The 24,497-nt window shown below is 58.3% G+C and overlaps 2 protein-coding genes across 3 annotated transcripts; one reads left to right on the top strand and one right to left on the bottom strand.

Moving 5' to 3' along the window:
• The first annotated feature begins 5,182 nt into the window (after positions 1-5,182).
• Klc3 (kinesin light chain 3) lies at positions 5,183-9,516 on the top strand. 2 transcript variants are annotated; one of them, XM_076839653.2, is made up of 12 exons: positions 5,183-5,440; positions 5,799-6,029; positions 6,317-6,386; positions 6,767-6,986; positions 7,372-7,459; positions 7,536-7,637; positions 7,990-8,163; positions 8,597-8,687; positions 8,759-8,799; positions 8,889-8,995; positions 9,183-9,246; positions 9,445-9,516. In XM_076839653.2, exons 1-12 carry the CDS (start codon positions 5,183-5,185, stop codon positions 9,514-9,516), a joined length of 1,518 nt encoding a protein of 505 aa, XP_076695768.2. The 2 variants fall into 2 exon arrangements, with proteins under 2 accessions (XP_076695768.2, XP_076695767.2); XM_076839652.2 differs by having other exon boundaries at positions 9,183-9,251; positions 9,441-9,516.
• On the bottom strand, positions 8,330-23,348 carry Ercc2 (ERCC excision repair 2, TFIIH core complex helicase subunit). Its single transcript, XM_076839651.2, has 23 exons — positions 23,316-23,348; positions 22,905-23,004; positions 21,350-21,427; positions 21,217-21,279; positions 20,950-21,063; positions 19,666-19,782; positions 19,459-19,575; positions 19,063-19,186; positions 18,876-18,972; positions 18,639-18,772; positions 18,389-18,557; positions 16,257-16,375; positions 14,331-14,400; positions 14,170-14,239; positions 13,976-14,077; positions 12,753-12,816; positions 12,344-12,465; positions 11,060-11,152; positions 10,901-10,973; positions 10,659-10,729; positions 10,400-10,543; positions 10,098-10,241; positions 8,330-9,845 (listed from the first exon to the last, which is right to left on the bottom strand). The coding sequence occupies exons 1-23, from the start codon at positions 23,318-23,320 to the stop codon at positions 9,753-9,755; spliced, it is 2,283 nt and encodes a 760-aa protein (XP_076695766.2). The 5' UTR covers positions 23,321-23,348; the 3' UTR covers positions 8,330-9,752.
• Between the last annotated feature and the right edge of the window lie 1,149 nt (positions 23,349-24,497).

Genomic DNA, 24,497 nt, shown 5'->3' with positions numbered 1-24,497 from the left:
CGAATGACGCTGGGGTGGGCCTGGTCCACGGAGCAGCGGCGCCCCCTGCTGGAAGAATCCCACAGTGCAGTGAGCTGGGCCTGCAGGGGATTCCAAGAGCTGGGCTTGGCCAAGTTCAAATCTTGTTCGCACCCCGCTCACGACTCTAGAACTTGATTCGTTCGTTCGCCCAACGAATGTCCATTGAGTACCTGCTTTGCACCAGGCTCTGTTCTGGTGCCAAACATACACTGTGGACAACAGAGTCCTGCCCTCAGGACCTGGCAGGTCCGTAGGGGAGAAAAGGAACCAGTAATATGATAGTAGCTAATTCGTACTAAGTCCTTCCTTTGTGCCAGGCCCTGATTAAAAAAAAAAAAAAAAATACTGTCCACATTAACCAATTCAATCCTTGCAGACTTCAACTGTTCCCACTTTACATATTAGATAAACCGAGGCACGGGAAGTTAATTGCCTAAGGCTGCACAGCCAGTGAATGCTGGAATCACTTTGAACCCAGAGCCCAATTCTTACCCAACATGTCCCCAGCCCCGAGGATGTCATATGTTATGAAACATGTTATATAAAATGGTCTTAGACCCTGAAAAGTTTCATGAACAAAATCAAGCAGAGAAATGAAGCAATGTTTTGGTAGGAAGGTGCCCTTAAAAGGAGCAATCACAGCTGGGAATGGTGGCCCATGCCTGTCATCCCAGCAACTTGGGAGGCTGAGATGGGAGGATTGCAAGTTCCAGACCAGCCTCAGCAATTTAGTGAGGCCCTAAGCAACTTAGCGAGACCCTGTTTCTAAATAAAAATAAAAAGGGCTGTGGCTGTGGCTGAATGTTTAAGCGCCCCTGGGCTCAACCCTACGTACCCCCAAAAAAAATAAAAATAATAAGAGGAGCCACCAGGGAAGGGCTCTCAGAAGAGGCGGCCTTTGTGAAGAGATTGACAAACGACGGTATCGGAGGGAAAGGAGGTAAATCGAGGCAAAGGCCCGCGGCAGGCGCTGAAAGAATGTCGTCGGTCAGAGTTTTCAAGATTCCATCGCGGCCTTTCAGGCCCCAGGTCACGTTCGACGTGGCCGGGAGGCTGCGGGCCGCGAGAGCCTGAGGCTCTGGGATCCCGGGGGCCGCGCGGGGGCGGGGCCGCACTTCCCGCGGGATGTGGGCGGGGCCGCTCACCTGCGGGGGCGTGGTTCGCGGTCGCCCCGCCCCCGAGGAGCCGCCCGGCCGGCCGGGCCGCGGGCGCAGCGGGCGCAGCGGGCGGCGGCGGGGCGAGAGGGGCGCGGCGGGCGGCGCGGCCGAGCGGTCCCGAGCCCTCCGCGGCAGGTGGGCCCCGGGGAGGGGCGCGGCGGCGGGGCGCCGCGGTGATGGGGCGCGGGGGCGCCGCGGTGATGGGGCGCGGGGGTCGCGGCGGGGCCTGGCGCGCACTCTGGGCCGCGCGCCTGTGGGCCCGACGGACCTGCGTCCCCTGGACGCCGCCGCCGGACTTGGGGCTCCCGGGTCCCGAGGCCCCGCCGCGCCGCGTCCTCCCTCGCGCAGGTAAACAGGGCGAGGATGGGGCGGGGCCTGGCGGAGGGAGGGGACCCTGGTGACCTGCGGAGGCCACCGCCGCCAGGGGTAAGGTGAGGGGCTGGGGGCCGCGCTGGGGTCCTGCTGCGCCGGCGCGTGAGGCCCGGGCGACTCGGTGGGCGCGCGAGTGTACAAACGAGCGGGGTGTGAGTGTGGAGGGGAGATGGGCGGCCGTATGACCCCGGGACCGGGAACTTTTCTGTGATGTGACCTCTGGTTGTGTCTGTGATGGAGGGGGGTGTGCGTGTATGCGTGTGTGTGCGTGTGTGTTGGGAGTCGGGCTGGTTACAGGACTTCGTGTGTGCAACCCAGAGATCATGTGGCTGTCGGTGACTTTCTGCTGGCAGCTGTAAGATTAGATACGGGTGTTGTGTGGCGGCCCTTGTCCTTCTGCCTGTAGGATGGAGTGTGTGTGCATAGGGGACTGAGGTTGACTTCTGAGTTGTGTCACAGTGGTGGTGTCCCGGAGCTGTGGGTGACTGTGCCCCGAGGCTGGGCTCTTGCCTGGGTTACCAAGTGTGGAGCTGTGGGGCTGGGAGAGTGAGGTGTGTATGGAGAGGAAGCCAGTGAGAGAGAGAGAGAGAGAGTGTGTGTGTGTGTGTGTGTGTGTGTGTGTTCTCCACAGTTGCTGTGGACTGGCACCAGCTAGCATGGAGTCCTCTCTGTGGGGAGTGATGTGTGGTTGGGATTGTCCTGTGCCTGGGTGACAGGATGGAAGAGGAGAGCCATGTGTGGGCTGTGCCTGTGATTACTACTCTGCTGGTGGAGTCCGTGGGGCTCTATATGAGCGCAGGGGCTGGTGTTTATCTTGGTGACAGTCTGAGTGATGGGTGGCTGTGGCCGAGCTGCAGTGGGGCTATGGCGGGGCTGTGGTGCCTTGGCCTGGGGTGGTGTGCGGGAGGCTGGGTCTGATTGCCGGTGGTGTGTGTCCGGGCGGGGATTGTTACATTAACAAAACTGGGTGAATCCTTTATGTGCTTGTGGTTGTCAGGCCGGGCCCTTGATGGACTTGTGTGACTGTGAATGTGACCATCTATGTGGCTTGTGTGCGCAGGGTGAGAGAGCAGGGTGTGTTACACAAACCTACAGCCCCCACAGAAACTGGAGATGGTACCTGACCTACACTGATGAGGAGAAATCCACTTACAATCTGTGAAAGTGATTTGTGTTCAGGAGAAACTGTTCTTCAAACTCTTGAGTTGTGAATTTTGATTTTTTCCTTCCTGGGCTAGCACCACACCGTGCCATCCTCTCTTGTGATGCTGGGCAGCAGCAGTGGCCAACTGGCCACTGAGGAGTGGTCACAGAGGAGCCGACCAGTGCTCTGCAGTGCTTTGTTGTCGGCTCAGATGTCCAAGAGGCGGCTACACTAAATTCGTTTTCAGCTTGTGATATTTTCAGTTTACGATGGGTTTATGAGGACGCTGTGCCATCTATCAGTGGGGGGACATTCCTATATACAAATGTATAGCTATAGGAGAGTTTGGTGGCCATTGGACTCTGTGGCGTGTGAAGTGCACGGGACACTCTTAGCATATGTGATGATGGTCCAGCCAGCAGGTGCGGGGAGCTCAGGGCTGCTTGTGGTGGACAGAGCCCGGGCAGTGTGCAGGGAGACAGGGAGCTGCCCGACCTGTAGGGCACCCATGGCCCACAGAGTAACTGAGACTGAGTTTGGGGCCATCTGTGTGTCTAGGTATCTGGGTGCCTGTGTGAGTTCTGCTGGCCACAGGGTGGAGGTGGAGGGACTTAGAGGAGTGGGGGACACAAGGAGGGGTCCCCAACAGATTCTTGGAGTGTGTATGGAGGGGCTTCAGGTACATAAGGAGGAGGTGGCCGCTCGGGGACTGTGTGTGTGTGTGAGAAAGTGAGTGTCATGGATGAGTGCAGGGACACAATTTGTAAACTCTTGGGGATTTGGTTGGATTATTGGAGGTGAGGGGCAGGGGAGTCGTCAGAGCAAACCAGAGGCATCTGTGTGGTGTTTCCGGTGGGCAGCAGGCGTGGGTGTGGGAGATGTACCTGCGTGTACCTGATTTCACAGGTTGCATTAGGTCATACTTCTGCAAGGAGAATGTGGATGCATGTGAGTTTTTGAGTTGAGCTGTATTTTGTGGCACTGGACATGGAACCCAGGGGTGCTCTACTACTGGCCACATACCCAGCCCTTTATAATTTTTTTATTTTGAGACAGGGTCTCGCTAAGTTGCTCATGCTGGTCTCAAACTTGCGATGCTCCTACCTCTGCCTCCCATGCCACTGGGATTACAAGTGTGCCGTTACACCCAGTTTGAGCTGTATTTTTAAGAGGAGAAAGTGTGTGTTGTGTTTCTAAGATAAGAATGTGTACTGTATTTCTAATGAGGGTGTGTATGTTAAGAGAGGGTATGTGCGTGTTGTGTTGTTTGAAACAAGGGAGTGTGGGAGTGTGGGTGTGTTGTGTTTCTGAGGGGAGAATGTGTGTGTTGCACTGTGTCTTTAAGTGCCTCAGGAGGCACTTGGTGTGGTGGCTACACCTCTAGTCCTATCCACTAGGGAGGCTGAGGCAGGAGGATTACAAGTGGAGGCCAGCCTGGATAATTTAATGAGACCCTGTCTCAAAATAAAAATGGCTGGGGTTCAGTGGTAAATCGCCCCTGGATTCAACTCCCAGCACCAAAAGAAAACCTCGGGAGGGCGTGTGTGTAGTAGATGCTCCTGTGCCTCCGGTGGCCACACATTCTGATAAAGCCATCATAAATGGAGGCAGGTTTGAGAACTGTTGTCTACCCGGACCCCGGAGGCACCAAAAGCTAAGCACTGGACCTGGTCACTCACATAAAACCACATAAAATCCCCATGTGGGACCTCAACTCATTAGGAGGCTTTAGACCTCTACTGTCACGCGGACAGTGACATCCATGGGCCACACCTGTGCCATGCGCATGTTCCAACAGGTGCTGGGCTGGCTGAGCCTGTCTGTGGTGGAGGGTGGAGCCCCTGTTCCCTCAGGGTCCGCCAAGACCAGGAGCCACCGTGCTGGCCCCCTCCTTCTCTCCCCAACTTAGAGGCTTCTCTGCTTCTGGTGTCCCAGCCCCTCGCCCTGGCCTCCGGCCCCACCCACCCTCAGTGGCCTGACTGGTTCCCAACAAAAACACCCTGAGAATGAGCTCACAGGGAGCTGCCGCCTCCACGTGCCCCGCCCCCCACGCCCAGCAGAGGAGGTGCCTCCGGTCCCAGGGCACACTGTCGGCTGGGAGCTCTGGGCAGGGTGCTAGGGACCTTGGGGAGGGAAGGGCCAGCCCTTGAGCTGAGTGCAGGTGGGGGGGATCAAGAGCGAGCTGAGTGCCCTCTTGGTTAATTACATACAGTAAAATTTTGGAATTGTCCTCAGGGCAAAGCCCTGGCTTCAGCAGACAGACAGAGGTAGACTAGAATGTTCCCAGTGAGGGCTGGCTGGGGCGGATGCAGAGCTGGTTTGGCTGGGATGGAGAGGGCTCGGAGGCAGAGACTGGCAGGGTGGGTGGGCAGAGGAGACCGGGGATGTGGAGAGGTTGGGGTCCAACTGACCATCCTAGTGTGGGAGCTGGGGACTGGCCTGCCTTGGCAGTGACACCCCACCTCCACTGCCACCCCCAGGAGCAGCCATGTCGGTGCAGGTGGTGCCCCCTGGGAGCATGGGGCTGGGCCCAGAGCGCCTGAACCCCGAGGAGCTGGTGCGGCAGACGCGGCAGGTGGTGCAGGGGCTGGAGGCCCTGCGGGCAGAGCATCGCAGCCTGGCTGGGCACCTGGCGGAGACCCTGGCGGCACATGGTCCTGCGCCTGGCTCGGAGCTGCTGGAGGAGAAGCAGCAGGTGGTGGGCCACTCCCTGGAGGCCATCGAGCTGGGGCTAGGTGAAGCCCAGGTATGAGGGGCCGGGTGGGGGCGCTCAGGCCTGGGGCTTAGACCAGGTGTGCAGGGAAGCAGGTGGGAGGTGGGAGGCACTGGGACAGCAGTCTGGAGGGCAGGCTTCAGGCCACAAGTGGAGTGCCCAGGCAGCATCAGGATGCCCTGAGCCAGACGGCACGCTCTGGTGGAGCTGAGGGTCTCGGGAGACTTTGGGTTACAGGGTGAAACATGAAGTGGTCCTGAGATCTGCCTCCTGGGTGAAGTCAGAGGGGTCCCCAAGCCTCGGCATCACCGCAGTCTGCGGAATCTGCAGGGCCCCTGTGGGATGCCGGGCCAGGGCAGCCCCCAGCTCAGCTCCTGACCGCCCCTCGCAGGTGCTGCTGGCCCTCTCAGCGCACGTGGGTGTGCTGGAGGCGGAGAAGCAGCGGCTGCGGGCGCAGGCCCGGAGGCTGGCGCAGGAGAATGTCTGGCTGCGCGAGGAGCTGGAGGAGACACAGCGGCGGCTGCGGGCCAGCGAGGAGGCCGTGGCGCAGCTGGAGGAGGAGAAGCACCACCTTGAGTTCCTGGGGCAGCTGCGGCAGTACGACCCGCCCGAGGAGAGCCAGGTGCCGGGCAGGACGCGGCGGGGACACGGCCCTCCCAGAGCTCCTGAGGCTCCGACCCGCCCCAGCTCCCCAAGGCCCCAGCCTCTGTAGACCCCTGAGACTCCCAGCATTTGCCAGAAGCCCCCCAGCTGCTCACAAAGCCCCCATCCTCCTCGACCCCCAGGAGAGCCCTAAGGCTTCTGATCAGCACTCCTCAAACCCCACGAGGGATTCAGGACCCAGACTGTGAAACAAGCCCCGGTTCTCATGGCTCTCTCATGGCTCTCGCTTTCCTGTCCTCCCTGTAGCGCCCCGAGTCCCCGCCTCGCCGAGACAGCCTGGCCTCCCTGTTCCCCAGTGAGGAGGAGGAGAGGAGAGGTGGGTGTGAGGGCCGCGTGTGACATGGGAGCACAGCCAGGCAGGACCACAGGCCAGGCTGGGAGGGACCCCAAATTCTCTGGTGAGGGAGGGGAAGGGAGGGCAGGGTCAGGAGGAGGATGGGACAGGTGGCTGGCATTAGCGGGTATGACTGGCAGGTGAGGCCTGGAGCTGTGAACTCGGGTCTGTGAGCCAGGCAGCTCCCCACACACCTCACAGGCCAGGTGGGCACTGTTCCTGCCCCAGGCCACGACACATCCCACCAGCTGGTTGGATGCCTGTGTTCCCCAGCTCAGAGGTCAGTGTGGGGACCCAGCCTCAGTACAGCAGTTGCAAGATGTCCGTGGCGCCTGAGGTGACTCAGTGCCTGCCTCCCCCAGGTCCTGAAGCAGCAGGGGCCGCGGCAGCCCAGCAGGGCGGATACGAGATCCCTGCCCGCCTTCGGACCCTGCACAACCTGGTGATCCAGTACGCGGGTCAGGGCCGCTACGAGGTCGCTGTGCCTCTGTGCCGCCAGGCCTTGGAGGACCTGGAGCGGAGCTCAGGCCACTGCCACCCTGATGTGGCCACCATGCTCAACATTCTGGCCCTGGTGTACAGGTGAGGGCCGCACTGGCAGGGCCTGTTGTTGGGTGAAGGACCTGCCGTCCCCTCAACATGGAGCACCAGGGGTAGACGGGGACAGGGACAGGGCAGAAGAGGACAGGAAAACAAAGAGGAAGGCAGAGATCTCGGGAGTGGCCGGGACCTAGAAGTCAGCAAGGGCCCCAACCCCAGGTGGGGAAGAGAGTGGGTGGCCAGAGGCTTGGCAGAGACCTGGCCGTGCGGGGCCAGTGCTGGAGACTCGGGAGGTTTGGGGAGGCCTGAAGGGACACCTGGAGGGTGCCACCCACGCCTGGCTCAGCCAGGTCCCAGTACCTGTCTGGACCAGCCCAGCCGTAGCCCAAGCTTGGCCGTCCCCGCCACCCCTGTGACTGCCTCACAGGGACCAGAACAAGTACAAGGAGGCGACAGACCTTCTCCACGACGCCCTGCAGATCCGGGAGCAGACGCTGGGTCCCGAACACCCTGCAGTGAGTGGGCCCCCACCCGCAGGGAAGGGAAGGAGGCCGCGGAGCCCGCCCCCTCCAACCTGCACCCTCCCTGCAGGTGGCCGCCACCCTCAACAACCTGGCTGTCCTCTATGGGAAACGTGGGCGTTACCGGGAGGCAGAGCCCCTGTGCCAGCGTGCCCTGGAGATCCGTGAGAAGGTCCCCTACCCAATCCCAGACGACCCCTTGTCCTGTGTGGCTGTGACTTGGTGCTCTTCCCTTTGATCCTCTGTCTCTTAGGCCCCCGTGTGGGCCTAGATCGCCCACCGCATGGCCTGCCCCCTACCTTCTAGTTTCATCTGGACTCTGCTGCCCGTGACCTCACATGCCCCCTCCCAACCCTGCCCTCTGACCCCCCTGGTTGGCAGTCTACCCCTGTATGCCAGTGTCTGGAGCACCGCAGCCCCTGCCTCTCCTCCTCTTTCTGTAATCCCCACCTGCCATCTACCGGCATGGCAGTGCCATCATGGGGCCCACCAACCCCATGACTCCAGTGGCTCGTGACCCCCAGGTCCTGGGCGCCGACCACCCAGACGTGGCCAAGCAGCTCAACAACCTGGCCCTGCTCTGCCAGAACCAGGGCAAGTTCGAGGACGTGGAGCGGCACTACGCCCGCGCCCTGAGCATCTACGAGGCCCTGGGTGGCCCCCACGACCCCAATGTGGCCAAGACCAAGAACAACCTGGTGAGGTGCTGCAGGGGGGCAGGGGGCTATGGGGCTGCAGGCAGGTACGACAGGAGCTCCAGCGGGGGAGGCGGGGCCCTGACCAAAAGGTCCCCTCAGCATCAGGAAGTGCGCCAGTTTATGGCCAAAGAATGGTTCCAGCAAAGAGGACACTGGCAGGACCAGATGCCAACGTCACATCTTTATTGCACCCGCCGTGGGCAGCCCCTTCTTAGCTCGTTACAGCAGGGCTATCGTCACCCCGTTTGTACAGGAGCCAGGCACAGAGGTGACACGGCCAAGGCAGGGCAGGGCCCAGGGCTGTTGCAGCAGCACGGGTCCTCTGGGCAGGCCCCAGGAGGCAGTATGGCCAGGCTTGCACTTAAGATGGGCTGGGGGTCCCAAGAAGTCCCCAGATTACAGCCAAGGTCCCCCTGCCCCGCCCTCCCTGCAGGCCTCCGCCTACCTGAAGCAGAACAAGTACGAGCAGGCAGAGGAGCTGTACAGGGAGATCCTCCACAGGGAGGGCCTGCCGCCACCTCTGGGTAAGCCCGTCTGCCCTCCTCCCTCCCAAGGGCTCCTCGGTGCCCCTCTCAACATCCCCTCTGTCCCCCAGGAGCTCCTAACACAGGCACAGCTGGTGAAGCAGAACAACAGGTGAGGAGGCCCTGCTTTGGTTCCTGAGGGGGGGATGGGGACTGGATGGGTCAGGTGGGGGTTAGTCACTGTCCCTGGCTCCTCTTCAGGCTCTTCGAAGGAGCAGCTCATTCTCTAAGCTCCGTGAGTCTCTCCGGCGGGGAAGTGAGAAGCTGGTGTCCCGCCTCCGAGGGGAGGGCTTGGCAGGGGCAGCAGGGTGAGTGCCGGCTCGGGGTGGCCAAGCCCTGACGGTGGTGGTACCTGCAGCACCCTCCCCCAGTCCTGCTCAAGAGCTTTCCATGGCTCCCATCTGCCGTGTGACACAGATCTAACCTAGTCCTGGAGAGGACTTTCCTAGAGGGGCCTGGGCATTCACCTGTCCTTCTCTGACCCATTCTCTGCAGGATGAAGAGAGCCATGTCCCTAAATGTGCTGAATACAGAGAGTGTCAGAGCTCCGGGGGCTCAGGTGAGAGGGACACCTGTCAAGGATGGAGCAGAGCCACTGTGGCAGGCTCAGAGAGGCAGGGGCTGACAGGTGGGGGTGGAGCAGAGCCCAGGACACAAGGGAGGGTGTACCTGGGGCAGAGGCAGGGGGACGGGCGCTGTGACAACTGGAGCAGAGATCTGCCTGCCCATCCCCACCGCTCCCTATGTCTGTCCCCAGCTCCGCAGTCGGCCCTTGAGTGAGCTCCCTTGGACCCTCAGTGCCAGTATCCAGGACATGAGCCCCCGCTAACACGGATGGGACCATGCAGCTGCAGCTTCTCCAGAATGGGGGGGCGGCCACCCATGTCCTCGGCTCCCCTGCCTGGGAGGCGGGGGACAAGTGGGTCTGACATCAGTGCTGCCTTCTCCCCCGTAATTAAAGACTATAGATTTGGAATGTCCACCTGAGGGGTCCTCTGTGCTGCTGGGACAGGGCCAAGCAAGACGAGGGCGTCACCTCACACCGCTCTGACGAGCTTGCCCAGCTCACATCTGCTGGGCAATCTGCTCGATCCTCTGCAGCGTCTCCTCCGACTCCAGCTGCTCCAGGCTGAGAAGGGACAGCCCCAGCTGATCCTCCTGCAGGGGTCAGAGAGGGAAGTTGGCCAGGGCCTGAGGAAGCTGCTGCAGCGCCACTGCAGGGGACCAGGACTCCAGAGGCAGTGGGGACAGGAGGGCTAAGGGACAGAATTTTGAACTGGGAGCTGTCCACAAAATCCAGAAGACAGGGCACTGGGCCTCATCTGCCCTCCCCCAGGGCCTGGCATGTGCCCACAACGAGGCGGCAGGCTGGGGGAGCACACCCGGGAGGGAGCAGGGCCCAGGGCTCACCCGGTGGAAAGGCTGCGCCATCTGCCTCAGGAAGTACTTGGCGACCTGGACGCCCTCATCCACGGTCAGGTTGAGGTTGGCGTCGGTGAGGTGCTCCTGGATCCAGCGCGGCAGCTTCCCCCGCTTGTCCGCCCTGGCGAACCGCTTTGCGTGGGAGGGTGGGGACAGGGTGTCAGGCCCAGGCTGGAGAAGCCTGGCCACCACTGCCCCTCCACCATACCCTGCCCATCTGGATGGCGAATGGGGAAACAGCGCGGCTCAGAAGCCAGGGTGGGGTGCAGAGGCCCCCCTCCAGCCCGTACTTTGTCAGCGAAGACCATGAGGCCGTAGTCTGTCTTGCCCCGGATGGCCCGGCCCACACACTGGGCTGCGTGCCGCATGGCGTCAAAGGTGAGGAAGTCGTTCTCGCGGATCTGGAACTGGTCCCGCAGGTATTCCAGCCGTGCCTGGGGCCAGGGGGTGAGGAGGAGAGGGATGGGGAGCCATCCCTTCCCATCCCAAGTGCCTGTGCCCTCCTCCAGCCATCCCACAAACCACGTTGTCCCCCCTCACGTGGCTCACCTTCAAAATGCGGCTCTGGGTGTAGACATAGGGGACACCAAACATGATGACTGCCCGCCCGAAGTGGTGCACTGTGGGCAGGGGTGAGAGGTCATGAGTGAGAGGTCATGAGTGAGCTGCAGGGTGCTGGGGGCTGAGGCCCTCTCCAGGCCCAGGCTGTGGGTGGCTGGTCCCCCGAGGGAGCAGACGGGTGTCACGGAGGACGTGCTCCAGCGCTAGGCAGGGGAAAGCAGGCCACTCACCGAAGTCGATTCCCTCAGACACTTTGCCCCGGGCCACTGAGAGCAGGATGGCCCCTCGGCCATTCTCGCAGGCCTGGGGGGTGGGGCAAGCTGAGTCACCCTCAGAGCCACTACCTGAGCCCACCCAGCACTGCCTCAGCCTCCCCATCCCACACCCACCTCCTGATACTTCTCCAGGGCAACACTGGTCTCGGCCCCATCTTGGGTCTCAATGAAGAGCAGCTTGTTCCTCTGGATGTTCTCAAGGATGCCCTGAGGGGGGACAGCAGGAGGTCAGGGCTGGGGCTGGCGGTGGTTCAGGGCATGGCCATACCTGGTGAAACCCAGCCCCGCCTCAGACTCCTGTGTAAAGGACCATGACTCTGGGCCTCAACCTGCCTGTCTGGGACACAAGAAGGAAGGGACAGAACTGTCCAACTTCACCGTGGTGAGCCCAGTGGGGTAGGCACATGGCCCATGGTGGCCAGTCAGGACACGGTACCCAGCCACGGGGGTGCAGGGGCTGACTAATCCACCCCGGGCCAGCGGAGGCTTCCCCAAGTGCACACACCACACTGTAGTGGACACAGGAACAGACACAGACGGAGACCAGCCCCATGGTCACCTGTGCAGTTCAGAGGGGACAGCTCTTTTCAACGAATCATATGGAAACAAATGGGTTCCAAATGGGAAATGAACCTGACCTTCACCCCACACAGCAGGCTGCCTCAGACACAGGTGTGGAAGCTAAAGCCAAAGAGCATCCAGGAGGAAATGGGAGCCCGTTTTCATGGCCTTGGGTAGGCAAGGTTTCTTAATAGCACACAAGTGGCTCTAGCCATTTTTCCTACTGTGTGGAAAGAGTCTGGCCGTGGCTCTGAGGGACAAGGCTCCTGCCCCAGCCCCAGCGCTCCCTGAAACCTGGACTAGTGAGTCCACTCATCTCACCTCAAAGAAGTGTTCTGGGCCCTGAGAGCTGGCCAGGGGCGCTCAGAGACGGGCAGGATGTGCCCCTCCCACCACTTCCTGCCATGGCCCAGTGTGGCCATGCTGAGCCCCAGCCACCGTGCCCCAAGCCCATCCTCACACTTCCCAGAGGGTCTGCAGGTTCTCCAGAGGCTTTGCCTGGAGTCCTGGTCCAGCCTTAATTCCAGAAACTTCACCCAGCAAGAGCCACACTTGCTTCCCATGTCCATAGCAAGCACTATGTGCTCGAGGGACAGTCACCAGGAGCCCAAAAAGAGCAGCCAGGGCACCAGGAGCCCAGAGGCTGCCACAGGTTGAGCTCCAAATCTGGTGGGGACGGAGCAGGGCACAGAGGCGTGTGGGGTTTTATTTTATGCACATTCCCGTGTTTTAGGCCACCTGTCACATCAGCACTGAAAACAGAGGAAGGACGCCCAGGCAGCACCAAGAGTGAGGAGAGGGCCTTCCCAGACGGGGTGGCAGGGTGGCTGGGCGTACCTGCTCGTACCAGGAGGCCACAGTGCTCTCCATGTACTGGTAGCTGGTGAAGAAGGCCACGATGCCATCAGGGACCACGGCGGACATCTCCAGCAGGAGGTTTCCATAGTTCCGGATCACGGCTGTAGGGTCAGAGGTTGGGCCCCCTCCTGGCACAGGGCCCCCTCCCCCTCCCCCTCCCGATCCTGAACTTGGGGTTCTCGGCAGCCCGGAGGCTGTCTGAGGGCTGCTCACACACCCAGCCCCTCCTCCAGAACTAGCCCCCTGAAGCAGGCGTGGCCTTGTGACTTGCCACAGCCAATGAGGGCAAAAGTGGCTGCGTCACTTCCGGGTGAGCAGCTTTAGGAGCCCCTGCACAGCCCTAGGATCCCGTGGGAACCCACAGAAACCGGCCCCGCAGGCAACATACCAATATCTTCCCGGGTCTCAAATTTGGAGCTGATGGCCACCTGGTCATTACCCCTGCCGATGATCTGGGCAAGCAAGAGGTCACAATAAAGGAAGCAGCCGCCACTGTCACAATGTATCACCCCGTTACTGCCATTCAAAGCTTTTAATAGATCCAGCGTCACTAGGTGAATCATTAGCTACCTGTTATTGACGCTGCAATGCTACCTGTTACAGATGACCTGAGCTCAGGGAAGGTGAGTCACCTGCCCATGGTCACACAGCAGAAAAAGAACCGACCTAAGCCTGCCCATGCCTCCAGCCGGCAGCTATGTCCAGCCACCGCACTGCTGGGCTAGTTGGCTCCAAAACACTGCTTGCCACCAGCGCCCCCGCTGGCCGTCCTCACAATGCCACCATGCAGCTGGTGGTCACTACGGGGGCCCCAGTCCCTGAAGGGCAATTCCAAAAGCCAAAAAACTATTCGGCAAAAACCGCACTGACCCGAGTCCACTCAGAGGCCAACTCACCCCCTTCATGTGACTCTTCAAAAGCTTTTGCAGGGCGGGGCTGCAGCTCAGAGGCAGAGCGCTTGCCTAGAGTGCCCGAGGCCCTGGGTTCCATCCCAGCACCAAAAAAGGAAAAAACCTTCAAAAGCCTGGAAAATTCCAAATTCCAAAATACATCCGGACTCTGGGCTTCAGAGCCTGTGACCTGAGGCCATTTACCACAGAGATTGACCCAGAGAGAAGGCTCACCTACCCAGGTCACAGCTGGGCAAGACCTGGGCAAAGCCACATAAGCGAGATGCGGGCTACATTCATGTTTTACACTCTCTGAATCCTGTCAGTGGCCCTAGGAGATCAGGGAGGAGGCACTCCCACTTCACAGATCAGAGCCGGGCACAGTGGCACAGGCCTGTAATCCCAGTGGCTTGGGAGGCTGAGGCAGGAGGATCAAAAGTTCAAAGCCAGCCTCCAACTTAGCGAGGCCCTAAGCAAGGAGTGAGATCCTGTGTCTAAATGGAAAATAAAAAGGGCAAGGGGGGTCCAGTGGTTAAGTGCCTGGGTTTAATCCCTGGTACGAAAAAACAAAAAGTGCAGAGGAGAAAACAGGCTTTGCAAGCCAGACACACAGGGGCAGGCGGAGCCCACCTGGGCACCCCAGCAGACAGCTCTCCTGCCTGAGGAGGGGCAGACAGGCTGCGGGAGGAAGGCAGCCCCTAACCCCATCCTCTACACTCACCATGGGGCACAGACAGACCCGGGCCAGTGTCATTGTGAAGGTTGCCATGGTGACAGGATGGAAGTCCAGGATCTTGGGGTAGATGTCCAGTGGGGACAGCGTCTGTAGGAGGGATAGCAAGAGGGATGCCATCAGACCAAGGAAGGACCGGGAGCCCCAGTGGAGGATTGGAGGGGCCAGGGAAGGGTCCTCACCCCGGAGGTGATAATGACAGATTGGAAGCGCTCGAACACAGGTTTGATGGCCAGGGAGGCGTCCATGCAGCTGTGGAGAGCAGACCTGGACAGTGAGGGCCAGGCGGGGAGCGCGGGGCCTGCCCTTTGTCTGTCATGCCGGCTCAGGCCCAGGGTCCCACCTGAAGTGCAGGATGGGGTTGGCGATGGTGGGGGTCCTGTCATCAAAAGGCTCAATGATGATGGTGAAGCCTGGAGGGATAGGCAAAGGCCGGTCAGACCCTCACGGAGGTCACCCGTCCCATTCCCACACAGGAACTTGTTTGCATCCAGTCCCTGTCCCAGGGGCAAATGGGACCGAACACCAGTGGCCCAAGCCCCAAACGCAGGCACCTGAGCCCGAACACCCCAGCCTGCCTGCTCTTTGGGGTGACCTCCGAGCAGTTCCTGGGAGCACTGAGCTACGTCCTCGAGGTGTCCTGGGAGGCCCACTCAGCACCCACGCACAGGCCACTGCCACAGCCCTGCCATCCGGGCCATTGGCAAGCCCACCACTCCGCCTCCCAAATGCCCCTGTGACTGACCACCTCCACAATCCTGGCCAGCCGCCATCTCCTCCCTCCCAGGCCACCATGTTCCCTGCTTACCCCCAGGATCCAGAATCACCGTGGGACCCAGCACGCCGCCCTCCCCTCCTCCCTCACCAGCTCACCCTTCCCACTGCCTCCTGGAAAAGCGCCCCAGGCAGCCAAGTGGCCACTGGAGCCTTATTTAAAAGTCAGCTCCTAGGCCAGGTGGCGCGCTTGGTGGAGCGCTGTCTAACGTGTGCGAGGCCCTGGGTTCTGGCCCCGAACTGCAGAAAGCAGCTCCTCCAGAGGCATGTCCCCCGCCGGCCATAGGGACGCAGCAACACCACCCGTCCTTCATGACCAGGCCTCCTGGACTAGGCCGTCTTTATTTTTGCTACTGGGTTCCCTCCAGAATACCGTTCCCAGCAGGGCAGGGGTGAGGCCTTTTCTGGTTCCTGCTTCCACAGTGCGTGGCCAGACTTTTGTTAAGCAAATAAATGAATGAATGACTTGCATGTTGTTTCACTTATTTAAAAAAGAAATCAAGTCCTCTGTGCCTGGCCCTGTGCTGAGGACACAGCAGTGACCAGAGACAGCCTCAGCCCTGCCCACAAGGGCTCCTGGTCCAGGGGGGAGAGAGAGCTCCCAGAGAGCAATGATTCAGAGTGGAGAGGGCTGGGCCAGGGCAGATCAGGCAGGTGGCATGGTCCAGCCTTGGGCTGAGAGAGGGATGGAGCGGGCACAGCTGCTGGGCCGAGACTGGAGATGGGAGAAGCATGTTCCAGGTCAGTGATGTGAGCCTCGGTAGATGGGGAAACAGCGGGAGGAGGGACTGGGGGAAGCGTCCAGTGCTCATGGCAACAGCCCTGGTGGGAGGGCAGAGACTCTGCTCCTGCTGAGGCCCAGCGCAGGGCAGGGCGGCAGGTCTGACCTAGTTTCCTGTAATCCCCAGGGATCAGGCTGAGCCCTTGGTCAGCTAAGGAGTGGAGGGAACCTGGCTGAAGCCTTCAGAACATCCCCCTCTCCCACAGGCCAGAGGCCCGAGTGTTCTCACACCACTAAAGCGCTCCCCATCTTGGCCTCTCCTTCCCATCTCTCTCCAAACCTACCTTTCTCTGCCTCACAGTCCCGCCCCCTCCTCTCCTGCTCAGGTACCTGCTGTCTACCCCAATGACTGCCTCCAGTCCCTGCCAGAACTTTTTTAAAGCACTAATCTGACCTGGCACCTCCCTTGCTCAGAACTTGCCATGGCTCGCCACTGCCCTCCGTTATAGTGACCAGCTCTTGCCATGCCCTCAGGGCTAATCTCGTTCCACTGCCCACCCCATCCTTCCCCACTCTGTAGCCAGAGGGAGGCTCTGCGAATACAAATCGGAGCTCAAGGCCTGCTCAGCTCCCAGGGACTGTCAAAATAGAGCCCAGCCTCCCAAGCCCAAGCCTTCAAGGCCTGTGTCCAAACCCCTCCAACAGTGGAGGCTTGTCTAGGACCCTGATGCCAGCTGCCAGGGACTCAGCAGATGCAAGAAGAGGGGAGCTTACCCTTGGCGTAGGTGCTGACCAGGGTGGCGAAGTTAGCAAGTAGAGTGAGGGGGGAGAAGTCAGCCAGGTCGGCGATCTCCAAGGTGTGCAGGAGGGACCGCAGGCGCTCGGCACAGAACCTGTGGAGGGCGGGGTCGGGGGCAGAGGGAAGGACAGGCTCAGAGGCCCCTTTTCTGCTGTCAGAGCTCGTGGCCACATGTGTCCCTCCTGGCAACCGGGTGTTTCATGAGGTCAGGAACTAGATCTGTTCCAGAAACTTCTGTGTCCTCACCTCGAACACTGGCACATTATGCTGAGTCTCCACTTCATGATGGCAGACAGAACATGGCCACTCGTCACACATGCTCATGGCCTCACTGGCAGAGTCTCCTCAAAACAAGACCCACAGCTACACCCAGAACCCCGCAGTCACATCATAATCCCACATGATCACAGGTCTCGAGAGCACACGCACACACATCAGTTTCTCATATCTCTCAGGAACCTTGGTGACACTGTCACAGTTCTCCATACTCAGAGTAACACATCCACACACACCCTCACGTAGACTGTGTCAACCACACAGACACACAGGGCCACCTAGCAGTCACACACAGGTAGGCCTGCAGTGCTTGCCCCGGAGGGACAGGTCCAGAGCAGGAGCGCCTGACTGGAGCCTGGTGGCAGTCAGACTTTAAACATGCTGCAAGCCTGCCTTTGACCCCAGGCTGGCTCAGGTGCCCTGAGGCTCTGTCACCCGCACCTGAGGGGATCTCCACTGTGGGGGATATGTCTATCTCTTCCACTGGGTCACAGCCCCATGAGGGTGGTGTAGGCCACCTCACTCACTCACGCACCCCTGAACACTGAGGCACTTGGGGAAAATGTGTGGAGTGGCGGAGCCCCTCTTCCACCCTCACGAGTCCCCTACCTGGGGGAGAGGCACAAAGCCACACCAAGAGCTGCCCCACTCCCTTGGGGACAGAGTAGCCAAGCCTCTGAAGTCCTATAGAGCTGGTTTCAAAGTTACAACTTAGGGCTGGGGATGTGGCTCAAGTGGTAGCCTGCTCGCCTGGCATGCGTGCGGCCCGGGTTCGATCCTCAGCACCACATACAAACAAAGATGTTGTGTCCTCCAAAAACTAAGAAATAAATATTAAAAATTCTCTCTGTCTCTCTCTCACCTCTCTCTTAAAAAAAAAAAAAAAAAAAAAAAAACAAAGTTACAACTTAGCACATGTAGTGCTAAGCCTGGGAAATGGCATCCTCTCCCCGAGGCCCATGTCCTCATCTGCAGCGTGGGGACATCACACAGGGGATGCAGGGGACGTAGCTGAGGTAAGGAACACGGAAAACTTAGCTGACCATAGCTACGAGGCCAGCTGTGGGCTTTGCTGCCCTCTCCTTTAAGCAGCACAGAATCTGTGAAGTAAGGATGACACCCACCTTGACACCCACCCACCTTACAAAGAAGACCCAGGTTCAGAGAAACCGACGATTTGCAAACCCAGATCAGCAAGGGAAAAGTTCCGCGCCCCCTCCTCCTATTCCTGGGTCCATTATCTGCTAGCTCCATGCCCCAGGGGTCTGAACCTCACTAAATGATCCCCAAATGCAACACTGGGAGGCCCCGCGCCGGCTTGGGGGTGAAGGCAGTGTTGCACGGTGACTCCCAGCAAAGGAGACATGCATCTGGGGGCCCAGGGCGGTTTCCCAGAGCTCCAGCCCTGCTGGGCCTCGGGATTCTGGTCTCAGTCTCCATCACAGCCTCTCTCCAGGTTTGTCCCACTGGCTCCAGGCCAGGCTGCAGCTCATGGGAGGGCACCCGCCTACACACTGGAGGCCCTGGGTCCCTCCCAGCACCAAGAGCACCCAAAGGAAAAAAGCATGGATACTGCTCCCTCCTACCCCCTCCACAAACAGCGCCTCTGGGAAACGGTCTTCAGGCAAATTCCCAGGTCCAGCTGCGCTGCCTGCCAGGCCCGCCCAACACAGCCACCCAGGGCCACTCCATCCTTGCCCAGCTGGACAGCCAGCAGTTCCTGACATAGGCAATGTGGTGCCCCACGGAGCAGGTGTGGACAAGGTCTGGCGGCACGTGGCTGGGATCCGCCCCAGCGCCTGCAGGCACCAGCTCCCCACGCGGGCCTCACCTGAGGGGCTTGCGCTGGATGCACACACGCTGTGCCAGGCTGCTCAGGAAGGCGGGCGGGCTCTCCTGGACCACGTGCTGAACGCGCAGCCGCCACTTGACGAACTCCAACAGCCGCCGCAGGAAGCCGAGGAAGTGCTCAGCCGTGCGGATGGAGCCGGGCACCGCCTCTGCGAGAGAGGAGGGGAGAGGAGGGTCAGCGGGCACGAGGTGGGTGGGCAGGCGGGGCGGCGGGGCAGAGCACGGCTCACCCTTCAACACCTCATCGGGCAGCACAGGGTTGGCCAGGTGGGCGTCGGTCTCCCGGGCAGCACTGGCCTCCCGCAGCCCCTCCACCAGGCGGCGGTACTCATCGCGCAGGCGCTGTTCGTCCGTCTCCTTGATCCTGCAGGGACACGGGTAGGGGACTAGAACTGCACCCCATCCGTCGGGGCTGGTGGAAGGTGGCCCGGCAGGCACCAGGTCTCCCAGCTGCTCCCTCCTGGCACCTGAGCACCGTCTTCTGCAGGGTCTCCAGGTTGCCCTGGCACCTGTCCAGGGTCCGGCGGGTGAGGTTGACACTCATGGAGTCGATACAGACGTTGTCTAGAGAAGAAGGGGCAGGGCTGGGCTGCGGCCAGCAGGGTGGAGGTCTGGCAGGCTGCCACCACCTTTGTACCCCGTCTCCCTCCTTACCAATGTTGTGGGCCTCGTCAAAGACCACCACGGCCTTGCGGGCCAGCTCCTTGGACACCAGGTCTGCTATCTTGGGGTCCAGGAGGTAGTGGTAGCTGTAAACCACCACGTTGGCGTGCAGGATCTGGGGGAGGAGGACAGGGTGCTCTAGCCTTCCCGACGCCCTCCGCTGTCACATTCCTGCCTCACAGGCGGAGGCCGAGGACACCAGGAGACAGAGACAGATGTGCAGGCCCCAAAGACACAGGCTGGCACAGGCAAGGCTCAGAGGCACAGGGAGAGACACCGACAGACACAGGTGCTGGCCAACAGACAGACACGCACACAAGCAGACAGACAAGGGACAGGCAGCCCACAACCCTCACACCCACACTCTGCCCACCCCCACAGCCTCACTGAGTAGCGGGCAAGGAAGTAAGGGCACCAGCCCTGGCGCCGCCCCAAGGCCTTCAGGTCATCCAGGTTGTAGATGCCGGCAGGGAGGGGCGCTTGGCGCCCATGGGCGTCGAATTCCTGGGGTGAGGAGAGGGGGGCAGGGGTCAGCAAGGCCGGCTGCCCTGAGCATCCTGGCCCTCCCAGCCCCACTCAGCGGCCCCCAGGCACCTCATAGAAGCGGCAGTGGGGCAAGCTGGCGTCCTGTTGGTATTGCGCCCGCACGTAGGAGGCCGTGAGGCTGTGGCATTTCCCATCAACATCTTTCCCAAAGCGCAGCGGTGTCACCTAGGGGCACAGGGGACATCTCAGTCCTGAAACAGGCTCACCTGGACTTTTGGACAATTTGAACCTCAACCTGCTTTATTATTGGTTAACATACCTAACTTACTGCAGGGTACAGACTGCAAGCACCGTCACACTCCCAACTACCCCCAGTGACTGCCCCTGTCTGAAATGCTTGGGACCAGAAGTGTTTTGGACTGCAGATGCTGTTTGGACTTTTGGAATATTTGCATGTACATAATGAAATATCTGGGGATGGAACTCAAAGTTTAAATGTGCAATTCAGTTGTGGTTCATTAACATACACAGGCTGTTTTATACAGTCCTTTCAGTATGTCTGCACTTTGAGTTTCACCAGTCATACAAAGTCAGGCGGAGAATGTTTCACCTGTGATGTCATATTGGCACTCAAAGTTGTTGTTTTTTTTTTTGTTTTGTTTTGTTTTTTGATACTGTGGATTTGTGGATTGAACTCAGGGGCACTCAACCACTGAGCCACATCCCCAGCCCTATTCTGTATTTTATATAGAGACAAAGTCTCACTGAGTTGCTTAGTGCCTCACTTTTGCGGAGGCTGGCTTTGAACTTATAATCCTCCTGCCTCAGCATCCCCAGATGCCAGGATTATAGGCATGCCCCACTGTGCCTTCATCATGATATATATTCTTTTAGGTCTTTGTACACGCTACAGTTTTCAACTGCACCATCTCACCCAATCTCATCAACTTTTATGAGACAGATACTTAATTATCCCCATTTTATAGAAGGGAAGACTGAGACCCAGTGGCCAAAGTCACCTATATAAAAATATACAGTTAAGGGCTGGGGATATAACTCAGTTGGTAGAGTGCTTGTCTGGCATGCACAAGGCCCTGGGTTCAATCCCCAGCACCATAAAAAAAAAAAAAAAAGAAAAAAAATATGTATACAGCTAGTAAGTTTCAGAGTCAGGAAGTCAGGTCTCTAGACTTCAGGAGCTGGAGGAGTCCACTCACCTGGGCCATGAATAAGGAATCAGAATTTGCAAGAAAGAAATTCTGTTCATGGCCCCTTCCTGAGAAATTCTCATACTTCCTGAGAGCTATCATCTTGGGACCTAGGACTCATGGTTGGAGGGAAGAGGTCCCTCGACCCTGGGACTTAGGGCAAGAGGAGGGAGTGGATAATCACCTCAGGATGAATGCACAGGTTCTTGCGGGAGCTCAGAGCCAGCCCCAAAAATGGCAGCTTCTCATCTTCCTGCTTTTCGTAAAAATTGAGCAACTTGCGAAGCTCCTCAATCACCTGCTCAGATGGGGAAGGGGAGGGGCTCAGCTTCACTGGAAGCTCCAGCCCCTGCCCTTGCAGGCCCCAGCTTCCTCTCCAGCATCCCAACCCCGTAAGGCTAGGGAGTGCAGCCATCAGGACACCAAAGACATGGGGCCCACCCCAGCCTACCTTCTCAATCTCTGGCACTGTCCTCGAGCAGTAGATGAGTTTCGTCACCTCCAGTGGATATGCCTGCCAAGGACGAGTGGGCTCAGTCCTGGTCCAGCACCCTCCCTCCTCCCAGGCTCAGGGGCTCACTTACCCGCTGGTAGGCCATAATCAGCGCCAGCAGGGACACTGTCTTGCCAGTGCCTGAGGGCATCTCCAGGACTCCATGACCCTGTGTGTGGGGGCAGGAAGACAGACACAGGCTCTTAGAACCTGAAATACAAACTCTGGGGACCCTCCCTCAAATGCCACCAACTGAGAATGGCAGGACAACATAGCAATTAAGGTCTGCGCCCCAGGGGCAGTGAGTTTGCACCTCATTTCTGTCACCTCCTTGTTGAGTGGTCTTCGATAAGCATCTTTTTTTTTTTTTTTTTAACATTTATTTTTTAGCAGACACAACATCTTTGTTTGTACGTGGTGCTGAGGATCAAACCCAGGCCACACCCATGCCAGGCATCGTGCTACCACTTGAGCCACATCCCCAGCCCCGATAAGCATCTTTACCTCTCTGGGCCACAGTATTCTCACCTCTAAAACAGGCCTATTAATGTGCCCTTCTCAGCATGACAATGAGGATCAGTGAGAAATTTTGGGGTTAAATATTTGGAACAGCATCTGAAGTACAGTGAACCCTTTTTTCTTCTAGCTTACAAACGTTCCACAGACTTACTCTGTGCTTAGTGCTATTTCCACATATCTTTGCTATTTGGAGCCAAAAAAATATTTGGTTATGGGGAAGCTGTTGTGTGTGCAGCAGGATGTCTAATAGCTCCTTTCCTCCTGGGATGACAACCAGGAATACACCCAGACATTGCCAAATGTCCTCTGGGGGTCAAAATCATTCCACTTGGGAATTGCTGCCTTTTGTGTATTAAGTTGCATAACCCTCACAACACCCGGAGAAATAAGTACTGTGTGCGCACACATGCTCTGCACGGGAGGCTGACATTCTCAGGACCCAGGACCTCACCCATGCTAAAAAAGTGCTCTCTTCATTTTACAGAGGTGGAAACCATGGCAAGAGGTTAAATGATTCGCCCAAGGGTGCATGGCTGAGAGCCTGTGGGTCCAGCATTCAAAACTGTCAGCACCCACTCTGAAGTCTATATATTGGTAAGCACTGGAAAACTCAGCCTTCAATCAATGTTAGCTGCTCCATTATTAACCGTTATTGTTTTAGCTTCTTGATTTTCTTTTTCCCTGGTATTGGTTGTTTGGACCCAGGTCTTATGCATTCTAGACAAGAGTCCTGTCACTGATCAAACCATTATTGTTTTAGATAACAGGAGATTTTAGAGTCCTGGATTCTTGAGGTCCTCGGATTGACTTTTTTTTTCCAGTATCGGGGACTTAACTCGGGGGCGCTCTTCCACCAAGTTACATCCCCTGCTCTTTTACAATTTTTTATTTTGAGACAGGGTCTCGCTAAATTGCCCAGGCTGGCCTCGATCTTTTGATCCTCCTGCCTCAGCCTCGATCTTTTGATCCTCCTGCCTCAGCCTCCCGAGTCGCTGGGATTACAGGCGTGACCCACCACGCCCAGAAGGCCCTGGATTTTTAAAACTCAACGACCTGCAACCTCGGCCTTAGATCCCCGCAAGACAGCTCTACCTGTCAAGTGGGCAGCGCGGGCCGGACTCACCCACCTTGGCGTCCAGCGTGCGTTTGAGCTCCAGCATGTAGGAGAACTGCTCCGGGTAGATGTAGTCGTAGGGGAAGTAGACCAGCAGCCCGTCCACGTTGAGCCTGGCGGCGGGGGCTAAGGGGTCAGTCCCGTCCCCTCAGCCCCTCTCCAGCCTCCACACTCCCCAGCCTTGAGGTCCGATATCCCCAAGTTTCCCAGGAGACCCTCGTCCCCCTCGGCGTCTCCTCGCTACGGTCTTCTTACCGCCCCGCCGGTCCCCGCAGCGACTCCCACCCCACTCCTCCAGTCTCCCCTCGCCCCGCCGGGTCCTGAGGCGCGCCCACCGGACCCCCATCTTCCTTCCATCAATTGTTCCTCCCGTGTATCCCCCCCGCTCTCGATCCCGAACCGCTAGCCCCTACTACGCTCTCACTTCATGGCGGCGGCCGCGGCGTGCCTAGGCGCAGACCCGCCTTCCTTATGAATATTCAGAAAGGGGCGGGACATGGGTGTCCTGGAGGAGCCGCTCCACCTTCGTCACTCCACCATTGGCTGAATCTGCCCATCACTTCACCGGGAGGAGCCAATCGGAATAATGCGCATGCGCACGGAGAGGCAAAGGCGGATTTCTGGGCGAGGCATTACTGTCACAGGCATTACTGTGGATCCTCGAGGACTATCAACAAAACAAGGAAGGAAGAGAGCCGAGAGAATCGATTCAGTTCCTTACTTGGATCTTCAGGTGGGCACAGATCTGTAGTCCCAGCAACACACGAGACTGAAGCGGGACGATCATAACTTCGAGGCCAGCCTGGGCAATTTTATTTATTTATATTTTGAGACTGTCTCAAAATATATCTAGCTAGTTAAATACATAAAATTGGCTAGGGACTTAACTTACTGGTAGGGTTGGTGCCCCTGGGTTCAATCCCCAGTAACGGGGTGGAGTGGGATGGATTAAATCTTCCTGTGTCTGTCCAGATTGAGTAGTGAATGGGTTCTAGGGGAGAATGACAGGGAAATTAGGGACACTTTCGAAGCCAAAAGTTAGCAATGGTTTTGCTGTGCCAGACACACATGCACTTATAAAATACTTGCTGTGTCCTAGACTTAGGATAAGTAATTTATAAATAGTTCCTCCCATGTATCCAGCGCGTACAGTTTGCCACTCTGTGCTGTTTTAATCAGGAAGTAATGGAGAGGCAGTACGGTTTTGTGGCTAAGGTGTGGGCTCTGGATCAGAACATCTGGGTTCAAATCCTGACCACTTTCCATTAACTGTGACCTTGATCAAACTACTCTGGGATTCCACCTCAGCAGATGTAAAGAAGGAACAATTAAACAATAAGATACTTAAATGAACTCATTCGAAGCAGTTAAAGCTCCAATTAATACGAACTAAGTATTTGATAAATGCTAGTTTCTATGTGCTCAATAAGTAGTTATGGGGCATCTGTTGTGTTCCTGGAACATATGTCCATGACTGCTCTGGTTCCTGTCCTCAAAGAACAATACTAAGTATACAAAAAAATATATGAAGCCAGGCATGGTGGCACCTGCCTGTAATCCCAGTAGCTTGGGAACCTGAAGCAGGAGGATCGAAAGTTCAAAGCCA

Source organism: Callospermophilus lateralis, chromosome 18 (genome assembly GCF_048772815.1).
Source record: "Callospermophilus lateralis isolate mCalLat2 chromosome 18, mCalLat2.hap1, whole genome shotgun sequence".
Classification (NCBI taxonomy): domain Eukaryota; kingdom Metazoa; phylum Chordata; class Mammalia; order Rodentia; family Sciuridae; genus Callospermophilus; species Callospermophilus lateralis.
Note: the sequence above shows the minus strand (reverse complement) of the source record. Positions and strands in the feature narration are given on the sequence as shown.

Coding starts and splice junctions, on each gene's coding strand:
- Klc3 (XM_076839652.2), top strand. CDS start 5,183: ATGTCGGTGCAGGTGGTGCCCCCTGGGAGCATGGGGCTGGGCCCAGAG. Junction 8,688..8,758: donor GGGCCTGCCGCCACCTCTGG/GTAAGCCCGTCT, acceptor TCTGTCCCCCAG/GAGCTCCTAACACAGGCACA. Junction 9,252..9,440: donor GCTCCGGGGGCTCAGGTGAG/AGGGACACCTGT, acceptor CTATGTCTGTCC/CCAGCTCCGCAGTCGGCCCT.
- Ercc2 (XM_076839651.2), bottom strand. Junction 18,973..19,062: donor TGACGAGGCCCACAACATTG/GTAAGGAGGGAG, acceptor CTTCTTCTCTAG/ACAACGTCTGTATCGACTCC. Junction 11,153..12,343: donor TGGCCTCCTGGTACGAGCAG/GTACGCCCAGCC, acceptor GTCCCCCCTCAG/GGCATCCTTGAGAACATCCA.